Source organism: Manduca sexta, chromosome 13 (genome assembly GCF_014839805.1).
Source record: "Manduca sexta isolate Smith_Timp_Sample1 chromosome 13, JHU_Msex_v1.0, whole genome shotgun sequence".
NCBI classification, from domain to species: domain Eukaryota; kingdom Metazoa; phylum Arthropoda; class Insecta; order Lepidoptera; family Sphingidae; genus Manduca; species Manduca sexta.
In genome coordinates, this window is record NC_051127.1 from 1,916,498 (window position 1) to 1,944,359 (window position 27,862).

The 27,862-nt window shown below is 36.9% G+C and overlaps 3 protein-coding genes across 5 annotated transcripts; 2 read left to right on the top strand and 1 right to left on the bottom strand.

Moving 5' to 3' along the window:
• Positions 1 to 6,147: 6,147 nt before the first annotated feature.
• Positions 6,148 to 8,902, bottom strand: LOC115453210 (UPF0692 protein CG33108). The gene is made up of 2 exons (XM_030181892.2): positions 8,035 to 8,902; positions 6,148 to 7,712 (listed from the first exon to the last, which is right to left on the bottom strand). The coding sequence occupies exons 1-2, from the start codon at positions 8,529 to 8,531 to the stop codon at positions 7,391 to 7,393; spliced, it is 819 nt and encodes a 272-aa protein (XP_030037752.2). The 5' UTR covers positions 8,532 to 8,902; the 3' UTR covers positions 6,148 to 7,390.
• An 89-nt stretch (positions 8,903 to 8,991) lies between these two features.
• On the top strand, positions 8,992 to 27,047 carry LOC115453181. 2 transcript variants are annotated; one of them, XM_037438368.1, is made up of 12 exons: positions 8,992 to 9,250; positions 17,342 to 17,532; positions 19,760 to 19,935; positions 20,470 to 20,661; positions 21,193 to 21,346; positions 21,856 to 22,025; positions 22,659 to 22,843; positions 23,084 to 23,253; positions 23,868 to 23,978; positions 24,595 to 24,716; positions 26,078 to 26,218; positions 26,865 to 27,047. In XM_037438368.1, exons 1-12 carry the CDS (start codon positions 9,151 to 9,153, stop codon positions 26,962 to 26,964), a joined length of 1,812 nt encoding a protein of 603 aa, XP_037294265.1. In that variant the 5' UTR covers positions 8,992 to 9,150; the 3' UTR covers positions 26,965 to 27,047. The 2 variants fall into 2 exon arrangements, with proteins under 2 accessions (XP_037294265.1, XP_037294266.1); XM_037438369.1 differs by lacking the exon at positions 8,992 to 9,250 and adding an exon at positions 14,699 to 14,810.
• On the top strand, positions 9,286 to 11,958 carry LOC115453220. 2 transcript variants are annotated; one of them, XM_030181904.2, is made up of 2 exons: positions 9,286 to 9,922; positions 10,157 to 11,958. In XM_030181904.2, the coding sequence occupies exons 1-2, from the start codon at positions 9,916 to 9,918 to the stop codon at positions 10,849 to 10,851; spliced, it is 702 nt and encodes a 233-aa protein (XP_030037764.2). In that variant the 5' UTR covers positions 9,286 to 9,915; the 3' UTR covers positions 10,852 to 11,958. The 2 variants fall into 2 exon arrangements, with proteins under 2 accessions (XP_030037764.2, XP_037294268.1); XM_037438371.1 differs by lacking the exon at positions 9,286 to 9,922 and adding an exon at positions 9,929 to 10,058.
• Positions 27,048 to 27,862: the final 815 nt, after the last annotated feature.

Sequence of the window (27,862 nt, forward strand, 5' to 3'; positions counted from 1 at the left end):
ACTTAGCATTTTATTTATTTTGATAACTGGACGTAGAAAGTTGTCTCAAGGTAGTCAAGCAATTTATCGAGGCAATTATAAATAATTGTGAAGTCTGATCCCGTTTCTAAATCCAATATATTGTATTTACTGCTTTTTACGCCATCAAGTACTTCCCTAATCTTGGATTAAGATATTTTTAGGCCGTCGAAGCGCAGGTTCAGTAACTACAGTACACTTGCGAGTATTGTGTAATTATTCAGCCTTATACACGTTAAGTTAGGGTATATAATATGATTGGTATGGTGCAGGAGGTGCGCGTGGGTGCAGCGAGGGCGGCGTGTCGTCGCTGGAGCTGGAGGAGGGCGGCTCGCCCCCGCGCTCCCTCGCCGCCCGGCACGCCGGCGCCGCCGCACCACGCGCACGCGCCGCCCGACCGGCGCCGCTGCCGCCGCGCGCAGCGCACCGAGCCGCTCGAGCTGCAGCTCGACTACTGGCTGGTCGGTCACTTACATATATATCATTTTATTTTAATACGGGCTGGCGAATGGGAACTCATTTCATCTGATGATAACTGGTGTAAGGTCCACATACTGACTGTGCATTTATGCCGACTTATTCGATTTATATAAAATGGTCCTGGACCGCGACATATTTACACGGGACACTATGTCGAATTTATACCTTGTTTACGATGGTCCCTGTCTAATCCTATCCGGGCGGATTCAAACATCCTATAACTAAGGCATATATTATATTGTAGAAGTCACTAACAATGCGTAAAAATTGAACACATTTTTTTTCAACGTTCTTTCTTAGATAATTATTAATACCAATAGACACAGGCACGTCAGCTTCCCTGAGACCTAGACTTGCTCGATATGCTTTGCCGAGACAGCTAGCGCCAACACGGATCACACATTCGACTCAAAAACTGTTACTCGAAATCATGCACCTAATTCTATCACAAATATTCGCATATTATATTGTTTAATATTCGTTCCGCCAGGTCCCAGGTCGTCAAACAGAGGGTACTGATACCAAGGTTATATGGTGAATGAGCGTCGTTCCGCGCTTCCACGTAACGCGACAGAACACATCTCTGCATAACCTATCTCACCAAGGAAAAGAAGCAGAAAAGTTAGTCACATCAATAATAAAAATGTTTGATATGATATCGATAATCGAATATAATCGATTAAAACTAAAAAAATTAAAGGCCTTTAATTCTATGGCGGCCACTTAACGCTTTCTTTGATAGGTCTTAAACAGCTTTAATTTTAATTACTCGTAAAGATGATATAGGATAATTTTACATTATCTTTGCACATAGTTCGAGTGCTTTGGGTCAACTGTTCACTTCGACCACAATCGGTATTCTGTTAACATATCGATTTGTATAGTATTGTCGCTGTAAATCTTATAATAAAGACCGTTATTCAATGTACAGTAATGCGACTGGGCAAGAAAAAGGAGAAGGGTGGAGCAGGAAGTGGGACGCACGCAGACCGTCGACGGCAGCGCCGCCAGACTCATCTGTTCCGCCAAGAGTTCGCACAACCAGCCGCTCAAAGGTATAGTGGCCCATATGTTTAGTTTTTTATTTGATAGTGTGTAACCGACAACACCATGTAACGAAGTGTAATATATTTTTAAACAATACAAGTTCATTGTATAGATTGAAATCGATTATTAAATCACAAGATTGAGTTAAGTTTTTTGAATTAGGTTATTATATTGATTATAAAGTTTATATTGTTTATTCTTCCTAAATATTGCGTATTTAGCAAACAGTTCGTAACATAAGAGCAACATTTTTTTTTATGTCAACGTATGTAAATAATTTTCCAATTCCAGTATACATCGACGGCACCGAGTGGAACGGCGTGAAGTTCTTCCAAGTGTCGACGCAGTGGCAGACGCACGTGAAGACGTTCCCGGTGGCCACGCTCGGGGCCCCGCTGGCGCCGCCCGAGAGCTAGGCGCCGCGCGACACGCTCAGGATCATGTCAGTCCGCGCGCGTCAAGCCACGTCCACGAGGCTTGACGCCGCGCAGTTCGTCAAGCTACACTTCAACGACTCTAGAGTCGGCTATGTACTGGGTGTGCCGGCATCCCTGGCTACAACTGCGGCTATACGTTTTATTCGATACGTCACTGTGGGACGGGAAACCTCATCGGCTATCGATCTTTCGGCTCGAAACGAGGCTCTAAATGTAGTCTGTGTTTATTCCTTTGACGGCATGTTGATATTTAGCGTTTAAAAAACAAGATTTGCTATTAATAGATGTAATGTTTTTTTTTTTTTTTTAATTATACATTCGATATTTATTTTGCTGTCGAGCTGCCATCATTATAGATTCGTAGGCGGTTAAAGCTTTTGTTGTGTACCTTGGATAGGATTGGATTTGTTTAAGTTTACGTGAAAGATTTTTATCGATGTCGATACGTTGGTCAATGTGCGATGCGAATTATGAAAAATATTGGAACGTTCTGTTAAAGTTTGAAATTTTATTTTAAATTAACCTCTTGATGATAGTGATGCGCGGATTTATCGTATCATTGTCTCTCGAGAACTTTTATTGGTCGATGGATTTATCGATATCGATAAAATATGGTTATTTTGTACTCAAGTACATTGTGTAATCGATTAAAACCCGTGTATTCCGATAGTTATAGTACCAGGCCGTATATATGCATGCTATATGGCCGCGTGTTTACATAAACATTCAAGTTACATAATGAAGGCTCAATAATAACGTTAACTATTCATTATAGTCATTCATTATTAGTGTTTAATATATTAATGTATGTGTAGGTATCCATGTACTCAATGTATATCGTGGAGTAACGGTTCGTGACATTTCCAATATGTATGTAGGTATAGTGTATGAAGCGCGGCGAGTGAAACCGGCTGTATCGGTTAGTTTCGGCGGCACATATCAACTTTAGGTTCGTGTGGAGGAGCGAGCGAGATTTTATTTTATTTCTTTGTAATATCTGTGATTAATGAAAGCAGTTTTTTTAACGGTACGTATCTAGACGCGTGAACGCATTCAGTTTTGGTATACGTGCAGCTAAATTAGTGCGTTTTTAATTTTGTACGTTGATAATATAAATAGATTTTTTAATAATAAATATCGTAGTGATTACGGCCCAGTATCTTCCTTATTTTTCCATTTATTCACATGTTAGTCTTCGATTTTATTCCGTCGTAGTTCCCCTAGGATTTATAGGGATATGAAGAAATTCGAAATTAATTCCGAGCCAATTTGGAAACACCTATTTCGGCTAGCTTTATTTATTGCAGGTAGTTTGATGTAGAAGGTGTTAGGTTATCATCCAAAAGCCAACGACTGTCTGATATCGTAGGTTTAAAGTATTCTCAAATTTTACATTTACTATGTGTAATAGTGTTATAGCATGGTTTAATGCATTCAGTGTGTGGCTGTGTGGGTAATGCCATCTGTGAGTAGACGTAGGAAACCAAATATTGTCAGTTACGTCGAAAGAAAGACACCGAATTTATCGATAGAACTTGCATATAAATATCGAACAGTCAGCTGATTTAAATAACTAACATTTTGAATAAATTGCAATAAATGAAATTACTACTTTATGTTACCATGAAATTTTGTCAAATATTGAGAAAAGTGTGCAAGTTCTATAGAGGAAGAAATGTATAAATATGAACGTGTGGTTTGACTTTGATTATCGTCTTGCTTATCGACTTTCGATACTTTAACTTAAAAACTTCAAAGGAAACATTTACCGCCAAATTCACAGGGAATTAAGTATTTTCAATCTTAACTTTGAAGGGAAAGTACATTGGGTATATTGAATATTACATGAAATAAACTAGATCCAGTGATTATACCTTTTTCAATTTATCGATAAAAATATTTTTAATGACAATAAATTAACCTTCCACGATGTGTGTATAGTGTTGTATGGAATTTAAAATTCAACTGAGAATATTAGCTGGTGATCTTAGAAATTACCATTCCTTAGAGTTTAGCATATTTATCGTAGTAAAAAAGTCTCCTAATAAATTTTTACGTTTCCTGAATGAAAATGAATATGAAGTAAAAACCTTCCTATTTTGTCAAAGGATGATGGCGCAATAAATATATTGGTGTTTTTGGGATATAACCGGGACTTTGTGGTACCCAGGCAAGGGCACAAAGTGCCCCTAAAGGAACTTTCTAAAATATTGAAATAAAAATCAATGAAAACTACTGGAAGGGAGGGTGGTACAAAAATTATGAACTTACAATTGTCCAGAATTAGCATGCCCTCAAAAAAGAATTGACAAGAAGCCTGGTTATAACTAATAAACAGTTATCCTATTTACAATTACCAGAGTATCGAAAGTCGATAACGGAACTGTATTCCCAGTATAATGATTTAAAAGGTTCTATCAGTATACTATAATCGTATTTTGTATCACAAATAACGCGACAATAGTGTTGGGTATTATGGGCGATGTTAAGCTTCGTGTAACATGTTATAAATGTAACGTGCTGATAGTGTAAGACGGCGTTAGGCCTGTTCACGATTTTGTATAACATAAAGGACTTTGCCGTTGATCATGATGCAACTATCGACTAGAAATAGAGGTGTTTTTTGTGTAGCTAAAATTCAGTGGGCGCATTGCTTTATAATTCCATATATCGATAGTTTTGGGGTAGTGACGATGTGTAATTTAGGGACGTAACTTTAACAGTTTGTCGAGAATATCGAGTCATTATTTGTTCCTAATATGTCCACGCATTCTAATTTGATTCTGGAGCTTTAAATTGTTTTTCGTTTGCTTGGCATTATTATACTCAAAAGCGATGAGGTTTTTATTAAAACGATTTTGGCGATAGTCGATTGATGTATCGATAATCACGGCAAGGGCTTGTAATTGTAATATACCATATTATACAGTTTATTATTAGCCATCTTACATTCGATAGTGTACTCTAATTTGAATGTAAATATAAATATTAACAAATGCCCCTTCTCCAAATAATTTCTAGATTGTTCTACCGAGGGTAGGACAATTGTCAGTCATAGTTGGTTGTTCAGTTTTGTATACGTGGACAGACATAATTTACTGCAATGGCTCCGATGTAGAGTGTTAATTTACGTGCTAAAAATACGCGAAATATAAAGACAACTGTATTACTAAAGAGTAGACATCATTAAAGAATGATGCTTAGAAATTGTCATTTGTTTCAACTGGACACAAAAGTTAGGGGCATTTATAATATTTATGTTTATGAATCCGACTATATAATCTCACATTTATTGTATTTCATATTATATCTATTTATATAAGGTATTTTGTTTTTCAAATGCAATTTGAGATAAATTACAAAATTTTTAAACGGCTAATGCAATATCGATAAATTTTGCGATGGACTGATATTTTTTTTACAGATTGGCATGTATTTATGAGTAATTTAACTTGTCAACAAAAGTAACGCCTATTAAGCAGAATGTATGACAAAATAAGCAATCTAATGTGAATATATAAATGGATTATAACGCTGAATGAAATTTGCAATGTCTAGAATGGATTCCGGGTTTCCGCTTTACGCTTTAATTCCGCTACGTATATAGACTTATTAGGTCAGGGATGGGCGGAGTGACGGGAAGACTTCTATACCAACAACGTAAAATACCTGGATTCTTTGAGCAGTTTGATTCGATTGTATTACCAATAACCTAAATTGATTGCATTGTAAGGAAGAATAAAAGTTGAGGCTTAATTCTTATTCGAATCTTCTCTGTTACGCCATCTGTCGGCGCTGACTCTAAATGTATTACGTATGATTAAAATTTATCGATTTTTGTCGCTATTCTGTCACAATCAAACATGGCCATGAATTTGTGACTGTTAAATTATTTTTAAACGTTATTCATGAATGTCGCTATCCAGCTAGGAGTTTGGGAAATGTAATTGTAAATCCCCTATCGATTTATATTTGAGCATCGCTTGTGCTTCTTTACTGCTAGCACCTAACTTTTCAGTCTGTGCTAAACATTGTTAAGGAAGAAATGTAAGCGTGCCAACTTTCCCAAGTAGCAAAGCAATTACGCTCCCTTATTTTGATCTCATTACCGCTTGTATTGGCGGCATATTTTATTTGACGCGATGTTTTGAAATTGTATCCAATTAACTCACAATCATCACAAGACGCCCCCTGGCGGGCTCAACGTTAAATACTATAAGTTGAATAAAAACTAGTACAAAACGAGTGTTATGTTTCATTGTATGTCATTCTCGTAACAATGCAAATGAGACTGTGCAATAATTTGAGTATCTCGTCGATTATATTTTATCAGTATATGACTGTACGTCGGTAAAGTTTCATTGCTGTATTTTTAAGTAATGTGATGAGATTTATTATTTTAACATATAATTTGCAAGTATGATTTGTATTTATTGTACAAATAAAATTTTGCATTAAACAATTAATAGTTGTTTTATTTAATAAAAAAATATTTTATACAAACATTGTCAACAACAAGTCAAGCATGGCTGTTTATAAAACATTCCATCCCAAAGACATTAAAACAGTATAATTATTCCATCCAAATAATAAGAATTTTAGAAAAAAATTGGAGCTTACTTGATTTCACACTCTGTAACACAATTAACGATAATACTTAAAATTGACAAAAATAAATTATGTAATGATGTCTACAGAATACTAACAAGGATGTTCCATTGTCAATGTAATATTGTGCTCATTAATTTTTGTACAATTGAGTCAAACTTATCCTGTGGTTATGGGGCAATATAAAATACATTAGAAAAACGGTATTACAATAAGCAAGTCAAGAAACAATATACATTGCAAAAACAATTGAGTATATGTTCATACATATACTCAGTTGTTTGATAAATACCTATAGAACTGATTCTTATGTAATAATACATTTTTTATTAAAAAAGAAACACTTTCTTTCACTTATTACAAAATAAAATATAAAACAATCCAAAAGAAACAAGAAAATAGTATAATTAACTAACTATTTTTATTTATATTTTTGTTGGGTTAATAATGCTAGGTATGGACTGAAGATTAAGATTGGGGTTGTTTATTGAAATCGGTCAATAGATTATCTATAATACTTTGTTAACTTCATTTCCATGACATGTACATATTGATGGCTGAAAGGCAAATAGAATTTTTTTTTTTAAATTTTAACTAGAATTCTTTTTTCAACCATCAAATTCTGATTTTGTGTTATTATGTCTGATATACTATTGAAAGAAAGGACATTTCAATGGTAAGAAATTCGATATTGCCATTAACTAATATGATGTGGCGTAGTAACAATCATTTTTTTTAATTACAAATGATTCAACACACCTTATTAAAAATTACCTCTAAAGAAAATACTAGAGTACCTATCACAACCCTTCAAATATCAGGAATTGGTTCCGAAGACCGTCGTCCCCACCTATACCACCTACAGGCAGGATATATGTCAAGCCATCAGTCCCCTTTTTTGGTGAAAACTCCATCAAATTCTTATTACTTTTTTCAAGATCAGCTAAGTTCCATACAGTAAGGTATTTTGACTTTCCGTGTTTACAGAGAACGTAAACATTTTTTGGGTCTGACTCATAAGTGTCTCCTAGGTCATCAACAATGATAACTCCACATATGAGAGCCCAGTGTGCTGTATGTCCATTGCGTAGGCACGGTGAATGATTGCAGTCTGCATCATAGCTGTCTTATAGTAAAGGGCAATTATTACAATATAAATGACTTTTCATATAAGAAAAAGTAATTCATGCAATTGTATAAATATGGAAATATTAATAAAAAAAAAATTTATTATTGATTATTTTTTAAAGAACTGTACACTCTGGACATAAAGGTGGCAAATGTGTAAAATTTTTCATCAGGAATTGGTAGTTAATGGATAAATATAATGTTTTGTAAAGATATAGTTTAGGGACAGTCAGATGGTTATAAAAATTGTGAAATAAAAAACTTTATTATTACAGTGAGCATCAAAATAATATACATTTTGCATTGAAAAGGATACGGAACTAATAAAATAGCACCATTAAGTAGTTTTTCAATTATTCTTGAGCTAAATAAACCTCCATATTCCAATGTATAACTAACATCACCTACATTCACTAAGTTAAAGACTTTTTCTGCCAATTTTACCATGTTTTTGCAACTAAACATTTCCCCGTTGCAAGTGTAGCCTTCTTGTTTGGAAATATTCAACATCTCAGAAGGAGGAATTTGTCCATTGACTAGCATTGACATGGCTACAAGACCACAAGTTGGGCCTACTTGTATTATCGACTGAATATATTTGTATTTGAACTTAAATGGCGCCTTGTGGATACCGATACTGTTTTTGATACAAGCTTCCCTTAATTCTAGGTGTTCAGAAGCCCAAACACAACTGTCTGGATCAAAGGTTATCGTTGGTGCATCGTTTGGTTTCTGAGTCTCGATATTTGCATTTATATTTGATGTTATTTTTGGTGGCGGAGGCGGAGGTGGAGCAGGTGGAATTGTACACATTATAATAATCAAAACAAAACGAACTTATATAATGAGTCTGAACACTATGCTAATGAATTTTACTACTTCAATCTTTGTGGTTATACTTAAGAATTAAGTGGAACATAATAATTTATTCGTTTAAATAATACGGTACAAAATAAATTAAAAAAAAGAATAAATTTGGATTATTTCTAAAAAACTGTGATAAGGATTGACATTTGACAATTATTCACAAATGACATTTCATTGTCAAAATTCTGACGAAATCCGTTCTGGAATTTCTTGTTCGAAAAAAATTTATATCCCTTTTTAAATTATTGTACATAGATTACATTATTTTTAAAACCCTAAGCAACCTTACAGTGAATTAAAAAAATATCTCGGGAGTGCGCGATATGGTTGCAAATTGCAATAAAAAACGATGGAAGGAGAATGATTTCTAAAAAGCAAGGGCGTGGTGATATCATTCGTTCTGAATGATATGTGTTATATCATTCCTTCCAGTCAATCGTTCACTAGCAGATGGTCGATAGTGTATTCGTGGTGAAAGATAATTGATTTAATTGAAACTGTACATTGAAGGGAAAGGGGAACTTTCTCGCGTTGTGAAACCGGTTTAGCGAGTCCCTAATTCATCATGTCGGAGCCGCGGAAAAACCGCCTCTCCATAGATGGAGGGCAGGTGAAAGACGACGAGCACGTCGCAACTTACAAGCCCATCCCGGATGCTGAGTCAGGTAATTTTGCATTTTACAGTACCTACTATTCACTCATCGTATTTATCCTTATGCCATTTACAGCCTTTAAACACCTATAATAAGCTATTTTCTTATTAAGATTCTCGCAAAGATCTTTTAACCAATACCTATATAAGTGTAATTATTGACCTCGATTTAAATGTAATTAAATCGAGCAAAGATTATAACATTTACATAAAGTCCTTGCTTTATCATTTATCACGTCAATGCTATCAGTGAAAGGCACATAGCCTTGACAGATGTCAAAATCTGCGAAATCGAGCTAACATTATCCGATCAAATTGAAAAGGTTTTCCTTAAATGTCGTTACGTTGGTTCATCATGAATGACGTAAACCTAAATTCGCCCTATGAATTATAATTTTCATTGAAATTCTGAATTTCATCAATAGCATTTATCCAAGAATAAACCACGTGTGATTTATGGATTTTAAAAGTTCATTCACGAAAACGGTTCGACCATCTTTATTTGGTTGGGTTATAAAGCGCTTTTGCAGACGGAAACTCAGCGCCATTTTGTTCACGTCCGCTGAATGATGCAAGAAGCACGTTTGTTTTCTTTATCAGTTTTATCTCAGTGGGTTGAAAGTTTATTGACATAGTTACAAGGATTCTCCAAACAAAGAAGATATTAGAATACTCCAAATGTCCGGTAAATACTTTTCAATTATACAATTACTTTAAATAAGGCAAAAAAAATTCAGTGTTAACTGAAGTGTCATCACTATTATCATTAAAATAATGTTGTCTATTAACTATTATAATGATAACTGCCAAAGTTGATAAATGTTCGTATATTTACGAATAGTGTTTTTTAAATTTGATGCTTTATCAAATATTTCTTCAGTTGAATGGAGTGTAATACTTATAATAAAACATTTTCCAGCTCCAGAAGTAGAATATTTGGAGACAGAAGAAGTTTACATGCAATTAAATCAGTCCGAAGTAATGGATACCGACACCGCAGAGGAACCTGATGATCACTGGGAGCACAATAGTATAAAAACACTTCTTGACCTATATTTACAGAATGTGGACAAATTTAGAAGTCCTAAAGTAAAGAAAAAGAACGTTTGGATTGACATAGCGAACGGCGTCGGCAAAGGCCCGGACAGTTGCGATAAAAAGTTTCGAAATCTAAAACAAACTTACGTCAGATTACTAAAAAAGCGCAACAGAAATGAACTTGTTGTGGTCAAGTGGCCTTATTTCGAAATTTTCGAACAAATCTATAACGTAAATGGTGAATATAAACCCGAAATACAGCAACGGATACAAGATGGCGCCACTGAATCTGTGACCAAAACTTTATTGTCCATATCGGAGGCTACTAAATTAGAACCAGAATGTCCAGAAAATGGTGAAAGCTCTAACGGCCAGAGTGAAGAATCGAGAAGGAAGTTAAATCGAAGACGATATATGGATTTTAGGAAGGCCACATTAGAGATGAGGAATAGACAGAGAATAGTTGAAGAAAAATTAGATAGGCTGATTAATATAGTACAGGAATCAAACAATATACAGAGGGATAGAAATAGACTTTTCCAGCAGTTCTTAGATAGTTTACAACAAGACTCATGAATCATTATTTATTTAGATAATTATGTTAAAAATTATGTTTAGATACTTAAGACTAAAATGATTTTAATGTCACTAACTGTAAACTGCCAAATGAGGCTGTATGGTTTTAACTCTCAGTCTTTGTTATTTCCTAAAAGTAATAAACAGATGTTCATGATTATTAATAAAAGTATAAAAAACAAATCAGTTTCTAAGCATGTTATACTTGCCATTAGACTAGCTGTACTAAATTTTTTTATATGGGTCACTGAGACCTAGTTATGGTGGCTCTGGCCACAATATAAACTCATTGAACATACTTTAGTCTCAAAAAAAAAAACATTAATTTAATAACTTTGTTTGGGACTTATTATTTGTAATAAAAAGTATTTATAATTATTTAAATGATTTTATTCTTACAGTCGAGCTTGAGAAAACTTGAATAAATAATTTTAGTATTAGCAAAATTTTTTAAGTCAGGTGTGCCACTTTCAAATACTCATCTGGCCTCAGGTTGAATATAGCTAGGGCTGCCATCCGTCCGGAATTCCCCGGATTTGTCCAAGTTTGAAGGATATCCGGGGGCCATCCCCGTTTTTAAAAAGTGTCCCAGTGTAACCCGGACACTTCTGTTGTCAGGGGGAATCGATTTTTTATTATAAATAAGCGATAAATTATAATAAATCTTAGTTCAAATTTCAATCACAATAACTCGCATTCAAGAAGGCACGGCAAATAAGTTGACGATCACTTGTGCCTCCGCGTGTTGCGAAAAGTATTTTTTCAGAGGTGCCCGGGAAAACCCATATTTTGCCCAAATGTTCGGGATTTTTGCCGTGTTTATCGGGCCTCGGCAGTTTAGGTGATGGCAGTCCCAAGTGTAGCAGTATAAGACTAACACAAATAGATATTGTTATTGAATTTTTGCTATACTGTTTGCAAATCAATAAGGAAATAGCATGATGAACTCACAATGTACAGGTCCACGAGAGTGAAGGTCAACTTAATTAGTTTCTACACCCAAATTATAAGATTCAATAATATTGAAATATGTTAAATAATCGGCAAAATATTTTTTTTTACCGAGATGGGAATTAATAGATACTTCAATAAATAAATTGTGAAAAACCTAGTTTTATTCTGAATGTAAATATGTAATTGATTTTAGTAATTATAATTACATTATTAAATCCATTTGCAACTATTTCAGTTTTTTTTTATCATAAAAAGTTCCCTATTCTCTACATAAATTATTCTCAAATATATAATAGCTTTTCTCACGGCGTTTGATCGTCCTCATGGAATTCATGTTAAAAAAAATATTAAAAAAAATCAAAATCTTGTCTCCGTTCTTGCTTGGGGTTAGAAGTGAATTATTTGAATGTTCCTAAGAAGAAAACACAAACTGCTGAACAGATTTAGATGAGATTAGGTTCATCCCGGATTAACATGGAGACTACTTTAAAAGTTCATTGTACAACCTGTGTTCCGGAAAGATCTAGATGTTCAGTTGTGAGAAAAATCTATGTTCTTTTTTTGCTTATAATATTCCACCCCAATGACGTTATAGTGATAAACTTTTATAGGACTTATGCAGAATGTGTTAGATTTTACGACTAGCCGCCTGCCTGACATCAATACCCACTGGAGGACCCAGTCCAAGTGTTAGAAATATATGATTTTTACAATGTTACAAAATCTTTATAAGTTATACCTAGTTACCTGTTTTCATCCCTATTGTATCAGTCAGGCTGGTATTGCAACAAGGAGTTGTATTTAGTTCCCTGTGTTGGCAAACTGTTACATTTGTTTGTATTTTTTTCTTTTTCATACAGCTATTATCCTTATAATCAATCATTCTTTTCTGTTGGCTTATACATACAACACACTCAACCATTTTACCTCCCAAAGGGGTAGGCAGGAGTGTAACTAACGCATTCACTCTTCCACATGTGTATTCTGTGCAATAGGTCGAAACTATAGCTGCTATGTACTGAGCAGAAAAAACCAATATCTCTATCCAACTCAGATATCGAACCCGTGACATCACCGCGGCCTCTTACCGCACAACTAGCCACTGACGTAGTAAAGAAAAAAAAGTATTTACATGATCACGGCATCTTCATGACGGTTCCATTAACACTCGCTTTATTTCTTGAAGTTAAATTGAATTAACTGGGCACATTGAACGCTTCCTTCAGCGCGTAACGTACTGGCATCGATCTGGCGATCAATTCAAATTGACTATTGTTCTTTAATAGAATAATTATAGTGACGAAAGAAACTTGTGCGGGCGGATTGTAAGTGTTGTTTTATAGCTATAACAATTGTTTTGGATTTTAACAATTAAGTTACAGTCAAGCATAGGCGGAGTAATTTGGATCTTAAAAATTTATTCTCAAATTGGTCTTAACCGATTCCAATAAAAGGAAGAGGTTTTCACTTTGACGTGTATTTTTTCTTTTTTTTTCTGTATTTAAGGACAGTTAGACTGGTGCAGTGAACTTTGAAATCTTATATTTTTAAGTGATAATCAGTTTTTAAAGATGTAATGTAGAGTTCAATTCAACAAATCTTGCAGACGATAAACAAGTCGGATTAGTTTTTCTAATAAATAAAAGTTTAAGTTACATTGAAGTAAAGTAAAAAGAACCTTTTTATCAATATACGAAAGCTCGAAATGCTTTATAAAATGTTTAGTAAAATTACCTAAGTTTTATTGAATTATAATACACGTAACTTTTCATTTTTCTTACGACTTTCGTTGATAGCTTAATAAATTTAGAATTTCGAATGGAAATAATTGTTTCCATGCTAATATTTTTCCAACAGCCCAGTCTCTGATTAGCTTGATTGGACAGTTTAACCATTCCTGCCTTGTGGTCTCGTTGACTGATGCAACAATCTTGTTGTATTTCATTTTGCACAGAAACTTCGGGTGTGCGAAAAAAATAATGGGAATTGAATATGGCTGGTTCTCAGAACGGAGAAAATCAATAGTGTGGTCCGAATGTTTGTGAATGATTTGTTCTTTCATGGTTTTGTATTTTTGACCAAATGAAATTTAAAAAATTTAGGAAATTATATTTAACGCAAAATAAGTTTTGTTTTCTATTGTATATAAAATAATATTAATAGCTATGTTACTGTTCATTATATTGTTATATATCTATATTAGCTCAACCGATAATTTCATTTGTGTTAGTAACTCTGGAATTATTTATAAAAATATTGTTTCGCCCGCATGTGAGTTATCCGGGGTAAAAGTCCTGTTATAAATTTTCCCAGGATAAAAAGTAGCCTATGTCCTTACCAAGGGCTTAAACTATGTCCATTTACATCCATGTCCATTCACATTATATAAAATCCGTTAACTAGATTTTGAGTTTATCGCGTTCAGACAGATAGGTGCGGCGGGACACTGTTTTATAATATTTTTTTAAGTATTTTCTAAAAGGAACAATTCCGTGATACATGTTGTGTATCTTTAAACGTTTACGCAACGGAATCTCTGAAAAGGTTTTTTTTCCCATTTTTGCAACATTTTTCATTTATGCTCTGCTCCAATTGATCGTAGCGAGATGTTATATTTAGCCTGCATCGATAAATGGGCTATCCATTATCCAATACTAAAAGAATTTGTCAATTCAAACCAATAGTTCCGGAGATTAGCGCGTTTAAACAAACAAACAAACTCTTCAGCTATACACATCAATATAGATAAGAGTAAATATCGTGCTGTATGAATATTAAAGTAATAATGCGAATATCGTCCCATCCCTATTGTACGCCACTGCAATTTCAAACTGGTTTCAACAAAAAGCATACGTGTCCCCTGCTGATTTCGTCGAAATGAGAATTTGACATTCCCGTCTCTCCCGACGAGATTTTTTTAACGCATCACCGGATCATAAGAGCGTAACACAGCGTTGGCTGTTTAGTCGCGTTTCGTTTGCCATTCGGGAAAAACGTGATATAGGGTGAGCAATTTCTTTTTTAATTTACTTTTATTTTGGCCAGTGAAACAATTTAGTGAGCATGTGATTTTTCGAAAGAATTTTAATTAATGTTAAAAATATTTAAGTGTTGTCTTCGGCGTAATAGAATTCTAATAGTGTTGTAAATAGGTCAAAACAATATGTTTAGATGTGGGCGTTGATATCCTTGAGCGTAAGAAATGATTAGATTATTTTGGCGAAAACCACGTGGTTAATTTTATTAATATTTAATTTCCGACTACCAATTTTTTATTTACCGTTATTCCTATTTAAATAGCTCTGTATTTTTATACATTATTGATAATGGTTAAATTTATAAATAATAAATGTAAAAAATAATAGTTTTCAAATTCTTTAAGTACAATTAGTATACGTCTCAAAATTTTCAAAGAGGAGACAATGACCAGCCGAAGTACAATTAGTTATAAATCGTCTTAAAATTTTCAAAAAGGAAAGACTAACCAGCCGTTACACCCAACCCTTTTCTTTAGGAACGAAATACAAAGAACGGTTCAGTCACCATAATTGGACAACATTATTCCCCTTCAATGGACATTAAAAACGCAATAAAATGCTCGATTGAATACGTGCCTTTCTCCTCTATTTAATTATTTCTCGTATAAATCTAGATTGTGTCAGTAGGAAGTATGCAGAAATTATCTGAGGTCTATTATTACTGGATAAGTTATAATAAACATCTGATGCGAAACATGCAATTATTTTGATATTAACACGTGTCAGTATAAATGAGACGCATGTGTTTTTATTAGAAAGTTACAAGAGAACGATTTGCGTGCAATTCTATTTCAATTTGTTTGTATTTGTGCAGTTGCAATACAACGGTTTTTGAATTAAGTACTTATCTGCTAGATTCATGTAGAGTTTTTGTAGAAGAGGTCAATTTGTCGACTTGACCGAGTCAGGCTAGCTATGGAATTTGTTGAAATAGCAACTTGCATTTGTTTTTTATTAGAAATCCAAAAAATCCCATATCTTATTTAAATATTATAGCGTCTAGCCATTGACGCTCCGTGCAAAAACATTTTAATCTAATTACATTGTTTTTTAAAGTTTTTTAATAGAATAAATCATCTGTTTTAAAAGAATCTAAGATGTTTTCTTTATCGTTTATTCTAAACATCCATCTTAGAATTTTATAAAAAATCGTCATAAGTATCTTATCGCTCTGGAATGTCGTTAGCAATCTCACGGGAATAGAGATACGCCAGAAAGAGACGCAACAGGAACGAACAGTTATTCTAGGAGCGCTAGATCTATTTCTGAGACACGGAGGCGTGCTACCACGGCGACTGAGCGCTTGATTGTAAATTTCCTTAATTTAAAACGTATTGTGTTGAGTATTTGACGAGGAATTCATTTATCGGTCAACGAGACCAATTGCAATTGTGGAAGGGATTGAGTTGCGTGAGATATAGGTTATTTGAACTGGTAGGTGATCCCTAGTGTCCATTGTTGGAGGTGTTTTATTTTCGTGTGAAAAAAATTATATTGTGAATTGTTATATACCATTTGGCAAATAAATGAAGGTTGACGAGACGAGACGAAGTAAAAAGATATTGTTTTTTTTTTGAATGACGTAACACATTCCGGTATGAAACATATTTCACATGCCGAATACATATGGTTGTTCTTAAAACTTACGAGTCTGGTACTCGAACCCTTGTCTTAATAATTAATGACGATCCATCAACTGCACTAAACACTGTATGTTTTCGCATTAAATATCTACAATATTTATTTTTGATTTGGTACCTTAAAACAAGAATAATGTAAAAATGCTGTCGGCCAGTTTCATTAATGTCAAATTAAGTTTTTTTTTCTACTAATAAGAATACTGGTTTCCCGGCAGTGAATCCAGACATACAACTTGTTTATTATACCTCATTATGTCATTCCTACGGGAACCGGTCACGAGTCACGACTCACGAGACATGATCCTTCCACGCGTTTGAAATTCTTGCACATTTTAGTACCGACTTTCTTCGGCCATTGTATTTTCTGAATGGCATATTGTCTTTTCAATTGCATTGGTTTTTGTGTCTTTATTATTAACATTGATAAGTTATTAAGGTTGAAAGTTATTAAGTTATTAAGGTTCAATCGTCTGTATCTTAACCTCATCTTTAGAATGCAAGCGTCTTTTATTTCTTTTAAAACATCTCATAAATTACATTTTTATACGTTTTTTTTATGTTCATTGGTATTATACTTAATAAATATTGTCATTCATATCCACGCGTCGTCTTTACATAAACCCTTAGTCACCTTCTTGTTATATTAAACAATAGACACAATAAAAGAACCTACCAACAATTCTATATCCCAAACCCAAAAAATTACATCATAGACCATCATGGTTATCCCTTGTAATATGTAGGCTAAAGTAGTACATCATGGCAGATATTAGGTTCCATGAAATAGGGGGCAAACCTTATCATTTACCAGGAACAATTTTAGATTCCAGAAATTTCACCCATAAATGTTTTGTACAGAATTCCGGACGTCAAAATCCAGCCTCGCCAAGTCGAAGGAGAAGATATCCGCCGACGGGGCCGAGGAGAAGCTGCTCCAGAAGGAGGACGAGGCCAAGATCGTGACCAGGGTGGACATGGCGGACGCTAAGTACGTCGTGGGCGACCATAGGAATGGAGATGCGAAGATCGAGCTTGATGCCAATAAGAAGGTAGAATTTGATGTTTTTTACACTTTGTACACATGGTATACAGGCGAATACATGCCATGGGCATTCTCTCCCTGTCAACTTTGGAATGGTGTAGAGTGGAGGGAGGCGGTGCATAATAAAAACCTATCTTCTATTTGGAAAACATCGTGAGGAATATTATATACCTAAGAATTCGCCTTACACATTGTATACAGGCGGACTTAATGCCATGGGTATTCCCTCCCAGTCAAACTTGGGCTGGTGTAGAGTGGACGGAGGCTGATGCATAATAAAAAAACTGTCTTCTACTTGGGTTTTCCAAGTAGAAGACAGATCGCGAGGAATCTCATATCTGAGAATTCTTAAGAATTTCGATGTGAAGTCTACTAACCCGCACTACGTCAGTGTAGTCGACTAAGGTATAAGGACAATTTTCCCGCGCAACATATCTCGGGCCTAAGAAGCACATATATGTATGCATTGATATAATATGTACTACGTACTAGATATGGCGTTCCAAACATTCACTGTGTTCAACTAAATTGAACTGATACCCATTCAAACTGACTTTAGAATGGTCAATATTTACAGCTTGTGGCTGTGTATGGATTGGCGCTCATGATGTAAGAACTCTTGTCTAAGTGTAAACTTGGATTAGAATAAACAATATTAGTCAAATAAGTAAAATAATTTGTTCTTCAAGTAATTTAATAGGCAATAACAGTGATGTTTTGGTTGCTATTTTAATTTAGATTTTGAACAAATAGTTTATATGGACGTTCGTGTCTATAGAATATACGTCAATGTACGTAGGTAATATGCACCAAAGACCATCGCGGGGCTTTGATCGTTGTTCCTGGTAAGGTTTACAATATGGTACTGACTCTGGTAGATTTTAAAATATGTTGCTCCGTTTTTGAGGAGATGCACGTGATTAATAAATATTGTATTGATGGTTTGTGTGGCAATAATTTATGAAACAAAAAACATTAAGTAGTATAATTTACTCGCTTTAGCGCTGACTTTCAATCATATATATTTTTTCCTATGATAGAGTACACAAAGAAATCAAAAATGACAATTGCATGTATAAAGTTATTTTGTCTCATTTTTCTATTTAGTCTGGTTATAATTTATTTCTTGGATAGATTTTATCTGATGATTGAAAAATTAGCCCTTAATAATTTACAAAAAGTTTGTTCACGTAAACAATGCCTACAGCTACCCATAAATACAAGAAACACGATGTCAAATTACAGTTCGAATGTCAGTTAATATAATAAATATAGGAATGGGATTTCCGTGTGGTTTCCTGTTTCTAGCTAATTTAAGGAAAATTAAATTATACAGATTATGAGCGAATAATAATAATTCATTCACAAAACATATATTTTCAATAATTCTGCAGGCTGATATTGCAACCAGTACAAAGGTAATTTTAATTGAAATAGAATATGTCGGTACCTTTCTGTGGTTTTAGAATTTTATTTATTATAATAGTTATCTTCTGTCAATACGTCTGTTACACGTGAGTTTTTAGTAGTTTCTACCGCTTTTTCTTTGGCTGCGAAGAGCATTCTGCAAGCCTAGATGTTCTAGGTCGAACTATGCAAATTTGGATCTTGCGCTGATACCTATGTTAGCTGACAAACAACTTGAGCACAAGACCGCATCGTGTGGCCGTAACATAGCTACACTGACGTGCAAAGAATTGCCCCACCAGGCAGTAGTATGCTCAAGTTTGTCAGCTAAATGTATTCAGTCTCACATACAAGAAATCTTAATGCCTTTATTCATAATTAGAAAATGTAACACAATAACCTTATGTATTATAATTATAACATATCTCTCTACTTCATTATAAAAAAGATCCCATGTTAATGTTACTCATGATGGAAAAATTAGATTTAAAATTTTCATGATGGTCAAAATAAGAAATGACAGTTATTCATGGTTCCTCTTTGCATTTGTTTTATGGGATGATTGGATTTTTTTAGTGAAACTGACATAGAACTATATTGTGATATATAATTCAGATAAGATAAGATGATCTATTAATAGTCGAAGGAGGTCGCTGGATGCGTGTCGCTTCCAATAGGACGATGAGGAAATCTTTGAGGGAGCCCTGTGCTCAGCAGTGACCGTTCTACGGCTGATGAAGATGATCATATATAATTCAATGCGTGTAAAATGTATAAAAGAACTTTGTAATCGTGATAAGTAACAATAGGTTATTATGCTCGTTCAGGATTTCTCCGGCCTGACCAAGGAGGAGCTGATGAAGTATGCGGATGACCCGTTCTGGGTGAACCTGCGTTGGTCACTCTTCGTGTTGTTCTGGGCGTCGTGGCTGTGCATGTTGGCCGGAGCGATCGTCATCATCGTGCAGGCCCCTAAGTGCACGCCACCAGAGCCCAAAAAATGGTAAGAGTTCAACATTCTCCACAATTCATAGTATTGATAAATATAATTATATTTTTGTCGTGTTTTATTACTTCTACTGTCTACACAATTTATATAATTATATTTTTGGTGTGTGTTTGTTATGGGCAAGGTAAAATTAAATCAATGCACCTGGTAAGTAAAGTGGGGATAGTGTAGACTAACGAATGATTTCAATGATAAAACGTAAATAAAATAGGTCATCAAAGTTGTCTGAGTGACGTAGTTTACGGTACGACTGCTGTGCTGGGGTCTTGGGTTCGCTTCCCTGGTCGCGCAGTGATATTTGGTTTTTGTTCTTATTATCAGCCCGGTATCTGGAATTTGTCCCCGATGTGGCGAAAGGCTCGCCATCTATCACATCGTAGAACAGAACACACAGCGGTAACTGGGTGCAACAGATGCGCCTCTGCCTACCCCTTTGGAGATAAAAGGCATCAAAATTATAAAAAGCACAATCCATACTCTCTAGCCAACTTTATATGACATAGGCGTATATTCCCCATCTATTCTCAGGTACGAGCAAGGTCCTCTAGTCGAGCTGGGGCCGGCGAGTCCTGATGATGTGGAGGCGATGCTGCCCAGGCTGGAGGAGTACAGTGTCCAGGGTGTGTTCATGGAGACGCCTGTGTACGAGGTGCTGGACCAGCCGGACATACTGAAGCCTTTTAAAAACATGTTCGAGAAGGCCAGGAACGTAGGCATCAAGTGAGTACTTTATAGTATATGGCTCGTATTAGTAGTTGTAGCTCAACTTCGCTCAGAAGTGCGATGTCAGCTAAGACGCTGTCAAAGTAAAGGCAGCATTCTGGATAATTTGCTACCATGGGAAATCATGTTTATTTTTTTAAATAGATGTCGCTGGCGTCGTGTACTGTTTAAGGGACTTTGTAGCGGGAAAGGCTCTATACGCGGGCGAAGCCGCGAGTAACACCTAGTAAAAATAAATTTTAATAATGTGTTAGGGTTGTCGTCATAATTCTGAGGATATATATTTTTTAACCACGCTGGAATATGAACATAAAAGTATGTATCAAAATTAATAGTTTTTACGATATATTTAAGTTTCATGATGAAATACGGGGCGTTCGCCATAACGGGCACAAATTCCTGACTCCTAAAACCGATTTCCATCCTTAAAATAAACAACAATGTTCATAATTTATAAATGTCACCCCTCATGAAATGTCTCCATGCTGTCATAATACATTATCTCTATATAACACAATGTTTCTCCAGGGTGGTGGTGGATCTGCTCCCGAGCTTCGTGTCCCTGAACCACACGTGGTTCCAGCTGAGCGAGAACCGCACCGCGCCCTACACCGACTACTTCGTGTGGGCGCCCAGCAAGGGCTTCGACGACGTCGGCGCACCCATAGCGCCCAACAACTGGGTATGTATTGCTTATGTCTTAGATATTATAGTTTAAATTTGGCTGTTTGTAAGAATGGATTTGGATATTTGGGTGCACAGGTTGATGAGTGCCTCGGTGGCGTAGTTGTACAGTACGACTGCAGTGCTGAGGTCTCGGGTTCGATACCCGGTCCAGGGAGTGATATTGGGTTTTGCTACTCAGTATCTGAGCGGAGTCTGGAATATGGCGATAGGCTCACCACCTGTCACTTCCCTGGATGAATTACACACAGCGCAAATGTGAGTGCACATGTTGGACCTCTGCCTCCCCTTCGGGGGTAAAAGGCGTGAATGGGCGCGTGTGTGTGTGATAAATCAATATTTCTTGCATTCGCAGTAGTATCTAATATCAAAGTGACACTTTTTCTGAAAACCCGACGGATAAAAAAATGCGTGTGAGATCCGCTCTTGAGCAAACTACAATTGACAAGGAATCGGTTCTAGACACATATTGCCACTTGTCCAACTACAATCACATTTGCCCTTCAGATATCGACGAACAACACGCCAGCGTGGTCGTACAGCGAGAAGCGGCGCGAGATGTACCTGCACCAGTACGACGAGCAGCGGCCGGACCTCAACTTCCTGAACAAGGACGTGGCGGACCACCTGGACAAGGTCATCAGCGCGTGGATCACGAGCGGCGCCGCCGGAGTCAGGTGAGGGCAGCTTTATGTAAAGAAAAAAAAGAAAGGAAATACGTTTATTACGGTAACTCACATAAATTATAAGTATTCACAGTAATTAAAACTAATTATAGTAATTTAAAATAAAAGGCAAAAAATTTATGGCAAAAGGAACATTGCACCGCGTCATTACTAGCATTGTGAGTCCCATAGTGGCGAGGAGATAGACGCTGCTGTAGAGGAACAGATGGTTAAGTTTTTCTATGGAAGGGGAGAATTTCCAGTCAAGCAGATGTTGCTTATAACTAGCCGAGCTCCCTTCAACGGTTTTAATTCGAAGATGTTATATACTGCGCGTCGCGCAAATTCTGCTACCGCAATTCAGAATTGTGTAGTGCCTTCTAGTGTGATTATTGGGCATTTCCTAATTATCGAGATATATCTCGTAGTTCCAGTGAGGTTGTCGACATGGTGGTGTATACTAATTGTACCGTCACACTTAACATCGTATGTATCAGGATGACGAGCGCAACGGAGTGCCACATAGTACTTTATAATTAGAATGTCTATAGTTTAAGGCTCGTTTGTACACTAAAATTGTAATAAATAAGTAAAACAAAATAAATGTTATTATATTATAATTATTAAAACCGCCGTCTCCCGCAGGTTACTCAAAGCGCGCCATCTAATCGTGAACGTGTCCGCCGAGGCCGTGCCGAACTCCGGCCGTGGGAGCGACCCCGGGGTCGACCACACGCACCGCGCCTTTTGGCGACACTCGCCCGACCCGCGTCTCACACAACTGCTGGGACACTTCGCCGCGCAGGTCAAGGCCATCAGCGAACCTGATGGTGAGTATCAAATCTCTCTCTCTTTCTCTCTCTCTGAAAAAAAGGATTGGGTTATTACTGGGCGTTATCTCAGATTAGCTTTGCCTGCGGCTCCGCAAAAAGTTTTTCCGGGATACAGAGTAGCCTCACGAGAATGTTGACGCGGTAAAAATTGCTTGCAGTAGTCGATACCTGAAAGTTCTCTTGCTAATCTAACTTCACTACACATTAAGTATATGATTATGTTGTGTTCTCCCGCAGCTGTGTTCACGGTGAAGGAGGAGTCGGAGCCGGAGCTGGAGCTGTTCATGTCGCTGCACAACATGTCGTCGCTGCGGCCGCCCAGCGCGGCGCCGCTGCACGTCTCCACACACCTCGACCAGCTCGTCTCCACCATCAACGCGCGTCTACCTTCCTGGCCGGCGATTAAGGTAACTGACGCAACTCATGAGTATTAATGATCAGTGGGGGCTAGGTCAAGTCTGTTTTAATTGGTCGAAGGTAGAAACGCTTGCACTAAGGAACCAATCGGCGCGTTGGACGTTAAATCGACAAATCCGCTTGTACCTCTATCTTACTACCATAGATAGCGTAAAATTATCTTGATGAACATTTTGGGGGTTTGGTATGAGTGATCTGATCTCCTGGTCGGCTTAAATAAATTGATTTAATAAAAAGTAAGCGTTTTTTAAAAGAGTAAAAAATAAATTATACAAATAAAATTATCTCTGCTAAACCTACTGCGCTGATTTGTGTACCTATTCAGAAATGAAGGCGATAGAACATGTCACTTACCTTAATATTTTTTTTTGAACGAGCACAACAAAATGACTGCTCTGCACCTAATGGTAAGCGCGGCGCCATCCAGACAAAGTATCTAATGGCAAGTTATAGGTATTTCATGCTATTCGACACGATCATGCTGGTCTACTGAGTTGCTTCTACATGCTACAGCGGAAGGACACTGCATTATACCCTTACTTAATTACCGTTATGTTAACACAATATTTATTGGGTAAATAATAACGCATCATACCATTTCCAGCTGGTCGCGAATGAGACAGACGAGGAGCTCGCGGCGTTCTCGCTGCTGCTGCCCGCCGCGCCCGTGCTGGAGCCGCAGCAGCTCAGCGACCACGGCAACGAGACCAAGACCGTAAGGCACCGAGTTTTTAAGCACCCTGTATAAGTATACGTATAAGTATACAGGGTGCTTAAAAATTACAAAACGAAATAAAGCAAGCTAAAGTGCTTCGAGTGTTGTTATAGGAAATATTAAGTTCTTTACTTATAAATTGTAATTAAATACAGCCTGTAAATGATTTGAACATACTGCTGCAAGTTGTTTTACGTTAGTGTACCTACTCTTTAACAAATAAATTCCTCTACTACCATATGATATAAAAAAATGTATGTATATACGTTAAAGTGTGCACGAATAAGCTTGCCGTTCCGCACGTGCTAATACGAATATTGCTAGCAATGATGCGTTATTTTTTTACAAGATTTTATTTTATTTTATTTTAAACTTGCACGAGAAAGTGGCCCCTGTACACCTGATAGTAACTGGGCTTTAGAATGTCGACTGTCTAATTGACACAATTATGCCGGTCTGTTGGAGCCGGATATACTATGATCCCGGAATGCGACACACTTATATAGGCCACTATGACGGCTTTTAACACTTTGCCTATGGTGGTCGCTATCCGCACGGATATAAAATATATCTTTTAAACGATCCGTGTTAATATGTGTTCCTTTGTCCTGTGCAGAGCTCGTGGCTGTCGCACGTGGTGCCGCTGCGCTGGGACGTGACGGTGGAGCACGGCGCCTACAGCGTGGCCGCCGCGCCGCCGCGCAACCGCACACACAACCAGCTGCTCGTCTGCGCCAGGTGCGTTTGTTTATTTATTTATAACTAGCGACCCGCCCCGGCTTCGCGCGGGTGCAATGCTGATACTAAATACACTACAGAAAAACTGTGAACGTTGTATATAAAAACATAGCGGCCCGCTCTGGCGTCGCACGGGTATAACATAACAAAATGACAGTATTTCTCCACTATTTAATAGATGTTATTATACATATAAACCTTCTTCTTGAATCACTCTATCTATTAAAAAAAACCGCATCAAAATCCGTTGCGTAGTTTTAAAGATTTAAGCGCACATAGGGACAGAGAAAGCGACTTTGTTTTATACTATGTAGTGAAGATACACTAAACAGACTGCTGACAATAATAATCTAAATTACATTACAGTGGATCTAATGGCTAGTCAGAATCCAGATAGATGTGTATACAACTTATTCAAATTGGGTGACACGTACATGTTATTTAGTTTACAAAAGAATAGTAATACATATAAAATATGTTGGCTAAGATAAAGCAGACGAAGTGGGAGTTGTATTTTACTTGGATGGTTTGTTTTCTAACAAGGGCAAATCCGTTTATAGATTTCTTTCTTACTCTCCGGTATAAACTGTCCTACTGACTGAAAACATTCGACTCTCCTTAAAATCGATGGTTGCGGGTGCGCAAATGTAACGCAACCGTCGCAGGAGTCTTATGCCTGTACTATACTCCACAGCAGTACTTCATTGAGGACCGGATTCGTAATCATCAACGACTGCAGTGCCGAGGTGTCGGGTTCGATCCTCGACTGAATTGAATTAGTGCCCGATATGGAGATAGGCTCGTCTCCTATCACATCCAATGGTTGTCTGTAAGAGATTGCCTCGAGCGATAAGACCGTCAATTGTACCTCCTTTCACTTTTCTTGTTTTACTATAAGCACAGTGTATTTTTTTTGTATATGGTGTACAATAAAGCTATAAAATAAATAAATAAATAAATATAGGACGGAATACACACAGCTAAAAGTGGGTGCACCAGTTGCGCCGGAGTGTCTTTTTTAATTTTTTTTTATTGCGAATTGAATGACGAAACGAGCTTGCTGTTGGCCTGATGGTAAGCGATACGACCGCCCATAAACAGTAGAACCACCATTCAACTCCTTGAATTACAAAATATTGTTTCATATTCCACTGCGCTCGCCATCCTGAGACATGAGATGTTAAGTTTTATGTCCAGTAGTTACACTGGCTACAATGTCCTTCAAACCGGAACACAACAATGGCTACATACTGCTGGCGGCAGAAATAGGCATTGCGTTGGTACCTACCAAGGCGGACTCTCACATATGAAAGACCTACCACTACCTGTCTGTGTGTAAATATAAGTAACGTGTGTCGCAGGTGGAAGGCGGGTCACACGGGGTACGTGGCGGTGTACAACCCCGGCGCGGAGGAGCTGCGCGGCAACCTCTCCGCCGTGCCGTCGCTGCCCGACTCCCTCACCGTGCACCACGTGTCGCACCGCGTGCGGCTCTACACCAAGTGAGTGTCCAGAGAGAACCATCAGCCACGAAACTACTTCACCTAATTCTAAATTTCCTTTTAACTTTTGTGCATCTATGAAAGATACTACTACAAATATCTTGAGGAAACCTGCATACCCGAGAAGTACTCTATAGGGGTTTCAAGGGTGTGTGAAGTCTATCAACCCGCACTAGGCCAGCGTGGTGGACTAAGGCCTAATCAGTATATAATACAGGGCTATTATTATTGTCTATAATTGATTTTGTACATCTATAATTCCCGTTTCGTTATAACGTAGACACCGCTATATCAATTTCGAAGACATTTTATCCCGAAAAAGCGCTGTTTGTTTTTATTGTGGAAAGGACATTACTGAAGTAGCGGTCAACATGTAATTTATATGAATATTGAAGAAAAACTTATATGGGATATTTATATTAGACCCACAAAAGCCAAAACAATCGTTTTTATATTTTTGTCTGTCTATATGTTTGTATATATATCGTGCCATTTATTGCATAAAGTTGAATGCAATTTTCACAGATATATTCCTAGAGGTCTAACTTAAAATATACTGTCAATTTTCACGCGCGTAGAACTGCAAGCAAAGGCTAGTAATGTAGTAAAACCCTTACAATATAATATAATGTATTATTAATTCCAGTTTCACATCCAACCACGCCATGGCGGCGGACGACGTGTTGGTCCCTCCGCGGTCCACGCTGGTGCTCTCCTACGTGCCCAAGACAAGCGCGGAGCAGTGAACGGACACGCTGACCCGCCGAGTACACGAGGCGGAATATTATGCATTTATTGGACCGTTCTAATATAATAGCTGACATATTAATTGGTTGTTTTATTTTACACGGGCCTTATTCTCTATCCCACACGTTATTTTAACAGTGCGTAACAAGCACGTAACACAACGCATCATGTTTGGGACTATAGAAATTTGGCTTATAGAATACATTTCCCGCACATTCCTCGAAGATAACATGACACGGCCGCGTTACGCGTTTACACTTTCATACAGAATAAGGGCCCAGTAGGCATATTGTTACGCGCCACTATCCTAGTCGATGACATCGGGCGTTTCCGGAAGTATTCGGCTGCGCGGTCAGGCTGGTAGAAGAGAAGATATGTCACGCGCGACATTTCTATTATTCTCTCTTAGTCCATTGAAAAGTTACATTTGGGGTTGCGTTTTTTAGAGGACGCAATTTTATTTTTTTGAAGTGTAGGGGGCGTCTGTGTAAAGCTAAAACCAAGTTTGTGGGGTCGCCACCCTTGTCCCACGGCCGCCATCTTGAAAATAGGGGTTGAAATGGTTTTTAGTATGTATCTCTTAAACTATTTATCTGACAAAATAAATTATAAACATTTTTGTTGCAAATTAAATTCTCTACAACTTTGGTTCAGTAACTTTTTGTCGTAGAACTATAAATAAAAAAGTTATAAGCGAAAATGTTAAGAAATTCAATGTTAAGCAAAGTCCATTGCAACGTCATCAGAACGTGTGTTTATAAGGTTCATAATACTTTTTTTTGTACTCTCATTACGTACAACACAAACCCGCGGTTGTCGGCTTTTACGCGAATTACTTGGATCCTGAATCGCTTTGGCACAGATGAAGCAATTGTTCACAAAATCAAAGTCTGGCTC

Bases quoted from the DNA above. Each gene is read 5' to 3' on its own strand.
- LOC115453220 (XM_037438371.1), top strand. From the start codon at position 10,034: ATGATAACTGCCAAAGTTGATAAAT. The intron at 10,059-10,156 runs GTTCGTATATTT...AACATTTTCCAG, and splicing joins AACTGCCAAAGTTGATAAAT to CTCCAGAAGTAGAATATTTG.
- LOC115453181 (XM_037438368.1), top strand. From the start codon at position 9,151: ATGTCGGAGCCGCGGAAAAACCGCCTCTCCATAGATGGAGGGCAGGTG. The intron at 21,347-21,855 runs GTATGTATTGCT...TTTGCCCTTCAG, and splicing joins CCATAGCGCCCAACAACTGG to ATATCGACGAACAACACGCC. The intron at 22,026-22,658 runs GTGAGGGCAGCT...CGTCTCCCGCAG, and splicing joins AGCGGCGCCGCCGGAGTCAG to GTTACTCAAAGCGCGCCATC.
- LOC115453210 (XM_030181892.2), bottom strand. From the start codon at position 8,531: ATGTGTACAATTCCACCTGCTCCACCTCCGCCTCCGCCACCAAAAATA. The intron at 7,713-8,034 runs GTATCCTTTTCA...ACTATAAGACAG, and splicing joins GGTGCTATTTTATTAGTTCC to CTATGATGCAGACTGCAATC.